General features: G+C 37.2%; 2 protein-coding genes across 2 annotated transcripts; both read left to right on the top strand.

Moving 5' to 3' along the window:
- Nucleotides 1-861: 861 nt before the first annotated feature.
- On the top strand, nt 862-2,906 carry LOC134822530 (uncharacterized). The gene is made up of 6 exons (XM_063833630.1): nt 862-925; nt 1,079-1,191; nt 1,551-1,636; nt 1,757-1,845; nt 2,067-2,134; nt 2,540-2,906. Exons 1-6 carry the CDS (start codon nt 909-911, stop codon nt 2,701-2,703), a joined length of 537 nt encoding a protein of 178 aa, XP_063689700.1. The 5' UTR covers nt 862-908; the 3' UTR covers nt 2,704-2,906.
- A 434-nt stretch (nt 2,907-3,340) lies between these two features.
- LOC134823335 (transmembrane channel-like protein 7) lies at nt 3,341-6,188 on the top strand. The gene has a single exon (XM_063834762.1). It carries the CDS (start codon nt 3,491-3,493, stop codon nt 5,747-5,749), a length of 2,259 nt encoding a protein of 752 aa, XP_063690832.1. The 5' UTR covers nt 3,341-3,490; the 3' UTR covers nt 5,750-6,188.
- The last annotated feature ends 338 nt before the right edge of the window (nt 6,189-6,526 follow it).

The following is a 6,526-nucleotide window of genomic DNA, read 5'->3' as shown; positions in this document are numbered from 1 at the left end:
ACCAATTTACCTCAATACACATTGTACCAATTGATCCTCAGGGCTATAAGTTAGTTAAAGGTGTTATCACGTGATCTCGGTCACATGACTGCTAGTAAGACGCACCTTAGCTGCTCGAAGGGGGCAATTAGAATACTGTACTCGCACAATTGCACATATGCTCAATACTGGATCGTCGACCACATTTCTTAATATGGTTAAATTGGTCATAGATATTATTGTTTACTCAATTGATATTATTGTTATTTCCAGAACAATGACTGGTCCATTTTCGATAAAACTTTCGCCATCTGAACTGTCATAATGTAAGCTTTACAACGGTACCAATTCCATAAATACGATTAAAAAACCATCCACCCTAGGGCATGTTTGTGTCAAGGAGAGGCAGGAAGAGGTAGGGTGAAACAGTTATTATTGCGAACGGTGTAGTCCAAATAGTCACTAACACGTTTCTTTTTTATTTTGTTTGGCCATTTAGTAAATTTTTGCCCCTTATATGGCATTTTAATTAAATAAATTCGACTCAGAACACTTGTTATGTTGTTTGAAGTAAGCAAGTAATACTAATAGCTCTATTGACTGAAAGTGACCGTGGTGGCCTGGTATAAATGGTACCGTTTTAGGGGATCATAATCGAATGTATAAACGTAAGCACACGTGTCACGTATTAGGGTTTAATATTGGAGGAAACTGCATTCATTATAACTTCGAGTTCACATGTGGCAATGTTTGTGAGTGATTTCTGCATTGTGCATTATGTACATAATAACACCTGAAGGTTCCACGTTAAATTAAAGTACCTAAAATAAGTAAAATGCTTAACACCCAGGTGGCTGCAAGAGTCAAAGTCCACACCGAATTGCAGGTTAGAAAAGAGCGAGCCAGTCAGAAAGGACGCATCAAAGACTATGAACATTTTTAACAGGTATCCCATACGACGTGGTTTATTCAAAGTAAGGAATAATATTGATGAAGAGGCTTCCTCGGCCATTAATTAAAGTAAATTAATCAATAAAAACAATATTTACAAAACATGAAGTTATTATTTTTTCAAATCTCAACATGACATCGTCCACAGAACAAAACCTCTACTGCCGGTAACGTTATCGTATGATGAGATACTAGAATACGAATCGGCTTTCAAGGCTGTTGACTTAGATGGAGATGGTCATATAGATGTATCAGAGTTAGGTTAGTTGTTCATAGAGAGTTAGAGCGACATATATAATATTTTATATAATGCACATCTAGCTATAATTAATAAATAATAAATGAAACGAATTTGGGTTGTATAATCGAAAAATAATAAAGTTGCATTCCAGTATAACTCATTCTTAGACACACGCCAACAATCAACATGTAGAAACATATAGCAACATGTATCAACTCATTTCCACTAAAACCCTTTATCGGGGTCATCGGGCTGGGCTGGGTCGGCATCCACTCAACAACTGCCCGCGCTTGATAACATAATTTCAATATCGTTAATATTGTTATTACTTTATTAGTGCTGATAGTGCTGATAGTGCTGATATCGCTATTCTCTTTAGGAACCTTATTGTGTGGAGTAGGACTCAGACCATCAGAAGATGAGATAGCAGACATGATTAAATCTGTGGATATTGATGGCGACCAGGTATATTCCACCCAGATCGAACATTATAATTGAAAGTTTGAATCTGATGTTGACTTTTTCATTTTTAAAGAACTTTTAGTTTAAAGATAGCTCTAAATACTACAAGTTACAAATTTTTAGGTGTTGAATATCTGCGAGTTTATAAACCTTATGTCTCGTCAGCACAACCCCTTCGTCACTCCAAATAGTCAATTCAAAGCCGTGTTCAGGTAAATAGTTGTTAATCCGTATTATATATATCAATATACGTATAATTCTCTGTTACCTTTTCCCTTTCAGTTTGAATAAATTCTTTGTGGATTAATACCGAAAGTTGATTCGTTATAGAATCTATCCATAATGGACCAGAACATATACAACTTTGCTTTATTTCATAACCACTATTCGATCAAATATAAACAATGGAATCTTTCTTTTTTTTCTCTTTCAGAGTTTTCGATAGCGACAATAATGGTTTTCTAACAAAAGAAGAGTTCAAAGATCTGATATTTAGTTTAGGTAAGAGTTGAACATAATTACTTTTTGTCTAACCTTAAAATTCGTTTTTGCATTGGAGCAAGGGTGGTGTTGTGAAGCTGCGGGGAAGGTTTAAAAGTGGGGCTGTGGTTTGTCCTTGAAGACCGGATGAATGTGGCATATTCCTAAAATTCTTCCTAAGACGAGACTATATTTTTATGCGCCTCCAAAAGGAAGCAATCTCATATCGAGAAGCCGGAGCCGGAGTTTTTATTGGAACTGTTTCAAAAAATATCAAGTACATCATTCATCATTGTGGTCAAAAATTTAAGTACAACTTGAGCTAGCTGAACGCAAATCCTGTCGATAAGTTATCTAGAGGCGGACAATTAAAATTAACCTGCAACCTATTTTCAATTGTTCCATCATAAAATTACTCTTATTCAGGACAAAAATGCTCCGAGAGTGAACTAAAGACGCTTATGGATTTTCTGGACAAGGACCAAGACGGAACTATCAGTGAAGCCGAATTTCTTAAATTCTTTCTGACGGACAGCCCCATGTGGCTCGAGAAACTTGCCAGCCTAGACAAAACTATAAGACGACTTTGAGACAAGTGTAATTGTAAAACTTAAAAGCATGATTTTAGCATCTTACGTATCTTTTTGATAGCCAGTTAATGTTCAGTGACCACGATGTTTTTCGTCTTCTTTTGAAGTGAGGAGATCATTATAATTGAAGTTTGGTCGACATCGTTTTTATTGTAAATATTCTTATTCTTTCTGTTTTGATAGTTTTTTTCGTTAAAATATGTATAACCTCAATTTATATTCGATTCTATAAAATAAAGCAAAAAGATAAACGATTTGAATTGTTGTTTTGTTATTATAAGGTTGTAACTGTCGCATGATATATAAACTTGCGCGGACACAAGCCTTTCTTCTGAACAAAAAAGGATGATATGCAAAACAATTGACCGGCCCACAGATCATTTAAAGGTTCAATTAATTTTTGACCGTTACCAAGGACAAAGGATAATGAGCAATCAACGTTCCAGATAATGAATAGCGTAGTAGTGTAGCTGTAGTAGTTTGCTAATTAAGATATTGTGTAATGGTGTTCTAACACTGTGACTACTCCTACTATAACACTATTTGGTGAGGGGCACACTAGGAGCTAGTGATTAAAATGTAAAAAAGATGGAGGTAGCAGACGTTCTATGATACACATTACATAGAAGTTATATGAGGGTAGATGTTTTGTGTTTATTTTCCCAGCACGTTTCGGGGGATGCGAATTGATTCTACAGTTGTACTTGTTTTCTTATGCGTTTTGTTGAGCACATCCATTCAATAAATTACCAGAAGAATAAGTTAAAAGTTTACATTAAATTACAACATGGACAGTGAGGAGGGAATCGTACATTCTAACGAAGCGGCGATCGAGCTGGATACAGATGACGAGACTCAGCCTATACTGTCTAAAGAAGACGACCTCGGCGACAAAGGACTGTCGAATGATCACGCGCACTTATCCACAGACAGGTATGGAACCTTCTATCCAGGTCCAAAGACTTTTACCTTAAGCCAAAGACGGGTTCTACGTAGGACACAACGAATGCAGTTCAAAGAGCTTCAAAGTGGACTGAGACGGAAAGATCAGGTTTCGACTAAGTTTACAAAGTTTATTGACGATTCAATGAAAAAAATGAATGAGATTCAAAGAAACCACTTCCGGATCTGGGGCAGTTCGATAAAACATATCCAGGGACATCTGGGATCTGGAGTGTGCACCTACTTCAAAGTTATTGTCTGGCTTCTGAAGATCAACTTGCTCTGCATGATTCTAGCTCTGGCTTTTATCGTGGGACCGGGAAGCTACATGGCTAACAATCATGCTCAACATCCCGCCCAAGAATCCCTTTACAACAAAGATGATTTGGAATGCACCAACCCTAACTTTGTAAACGGTACTGGATTTCATCATGATGCCGTCGATTCGGTGCTACAATTTCTAACAGGAACTGGATGGATGGAGAGTACAGCTATGTTTTATGGATGGTATCCAACAAGCAACCTGACCATGCATGTACATGGAAAAGAAAAAACTACTTACAACTTCTCCCTAGCATATTTTACCGTGGGAATTTCTTACTTTTTCCTTTCTCTGCTTTTCATGCTTTACAATTTGTCTAAGCTGTTCAACAAGTCAGCTGCTGAGCAATTTGACACAAAGCCCTATTCTTCGAAGGTTTTCACGTGGGATTATGGCGTGACAGACACCGGAGCTTGTGAGCAACAAAGCGTAAGGTTCATCCAGTCTCTCAAAGAAGGAATGACAGAGGATGCTCAGGAGGGTGTTAAAAGAGAATTTTCCGCAAAAGTAGGTATTGTCTTCCTCAGGATCGTCACCAATATAATTTGTTTGGGAGCTATGGTAGGAACTGTTTACCTTTATGTAAACCAGATTCTCACAGATTCTTCTGAGTTGCAGTCAACAGACAGTTGTGGAAAGCTCACTCAACCTTTAGATGATGGACTAGATATTGATCTGGGAAACCTGACTAACACTGAAATAAAAGAAAATTTGTCAGCCTTTTGGAGTACTTATTCCGCTTCTATCATAGTATCAGGGAGCAATGTCATACTGCCGATCTTCTTTCAGCTAGTAGGAACCTTTGAAATGTATAGCTTCCAGAGCACTATGATAGGCATAACTCTTGTGAGGATGTTCATTATGAAGCTGTTCAACATCTCAGTTTATCTTTACATTCTGTACATTGCAGTTGGGCCAAGTGGAGGGCAATTAGAGGAGTGGCAAACCCCTGACAATACCCTTATCTATAACTGCTGGGAGAATTATGTAGCTTCTCAGTTATACCAACTGGTCATGGTTGATTTCATTGTCTTTTGTATCGCCCTGCTTTGCTCTGAAGTCCTCCGAAGTTACTTGGTCACCAATATTTCCTTTTTGAGAGACAGGCTTGGAATCACTAAGCCAGAGTTTAACATTGCCGAGGAAATTTTGGATCTGGTTCACAAACAAATGATATTCTGGTCAGGGTTTTACTTTGCCCCGCTATTTCCGGTCGTAGCAGTGCTTGAAGTTATCGCCATCTTCTACTTAAAAAAGATAAGCGCTCTGAAGAATGTGATTCCTCCTAAAACGGTAGTCTTGAATCATCAGAGTACTTTTGCAGTTAACTGCCTCTTCCTCATTTCGCTCTTGATTGTCTTTGTCTTCATGGGACTGGTCATCTTCAACTTCCATCCGAGCAAAACTTGTGGCCCATTTAGAGAAAGCGCGTGGTTCAGTGACCCTTTCTCTCATGTCATCAAAAATTCTGGAAAGTTTAAAAGCTATATTGTCGACAGCCTGAAAACAACATCGGTTTTCATCATTTTAGTCATCGTGGTTTGTTTGGTCATTTACTACTACCGGTCTCTAGCATCCTCAAGGAAAGTTACAATTGGCTTGCTGAGACAGCAAGTCAAAGATGAGATAGCAGACAAAAAGTTCCTCCTGGATAGAGTTAAAGTTCAAGATTCCAACAATAATGAGGATGAGACAAAGATCGAGGACTTAAAAAAATCCACAAATTTAAGGAAAAAGGAGCTTCAACGTAAGATATCAAGGGCACATGGTTTTGCGAGCTAGTGTTATCTTTAAATTTGTTCACTTTAAAGACGGGCTTTAAGTACAAAGGATAAATAGTGCAATATATGAATCATGGGATGCATGCCTTTTAGTGTCGACCAAGCTGGACAACTTATTAGACTATCGAAAAATCTTTTCTGCCCTTTTTTTGCATCTAAGGATTAAGGAAAACAAGCACTTCGGACTCTTCGAAATAGAAAGACTGCTGTGAGTGTGATCAGTGTCAAAAAGATGCAGATTCCTTTGAAACTGTCACAAGTTTATTTTTATACAATAATCAATTTAATGCAAGGAAATAAATAGCTTTCACTGAAGATTTTTTACCTCTGTAGGCCCTTTGGCATGTATGTTTTACAATTTTAATTTCTTTGTTTAATGTACATATAGTATACAATTGCATTGAAAGCAAAAGCAACAATATCATTACTAATTTCTGAAATGGCGAACAATTTTCATTTGTTGTTTTCACGTAGCAGGTAATTCTCAATAATATAATAATTACCTGCACTTACAGAATACAAGGTCGTATAACTAAAATAAAGTATTATTGTACGACCAATAACAAATTACTGTTATACGATAGTAGCGCCCATCAGCACCAGTTATAAGTTCTATTTTGAGCACCATTTTCAAGAGAATATTGTTACACCTGCATCATTTGACACCGGGACGAGTATAATTGAAGAGTGGTACACAATGAGTTTGTACCAATTCCATGATACACACCTCCAGAGTCGTATGTTCAATGAGACAATTATTTTAATTGTAATTCAAATG

The sequence above is a fragment of the Bolinopsis microptera genome, chromosome 11 (genome assembly GCF_026151205.1).
Source record: "Bolinopsis microptera isolate Bmic1 chromosome 11, MBARI_Bmic_1.0, whole genome shotgun sequence".
NCBI lineage: Eukaryota > Metazoa > Ctenophora > Tentaculata > Lobata > Bolinopsidae > Bolinopsis > Bolinopsis microptera.
The sequence above is the reverse complement of the archived record's forward strand: the minus strand, read 5'-3'. Positions and strand labels throughout refer to the sequence as shown.

What these genes read in the sequence shown, in the direction of transcription:
- LOC134822530 (XM_063833630.1), top strand. An exon ending in CAATTCAAAGCCGTGTTCAG is followed by an intron (nt 1,846 to 2,066) that starts GTAAATAGTTGT and finishes TTTCTCTTTCAG; the next exon opens with AGTTTTCGATAGCGACAATA. An exon ending in AGATCTGATATTTAGTTTAG is followed by an intron (nt 2,135 to 2,539) that starts GTAAGAGTTGAA and finishes ACTCTTATTCAG; the next exon opens with GACAAAAATGCTCCGAGAGT.
- LOC134823335 (XM_063834762.1), top strand. Translation starts at nt 3,491, where the DNA reads ATGGACAGTGAGGAGGGAATCGTACATTCTAACGAAGCGGCGATCGAG.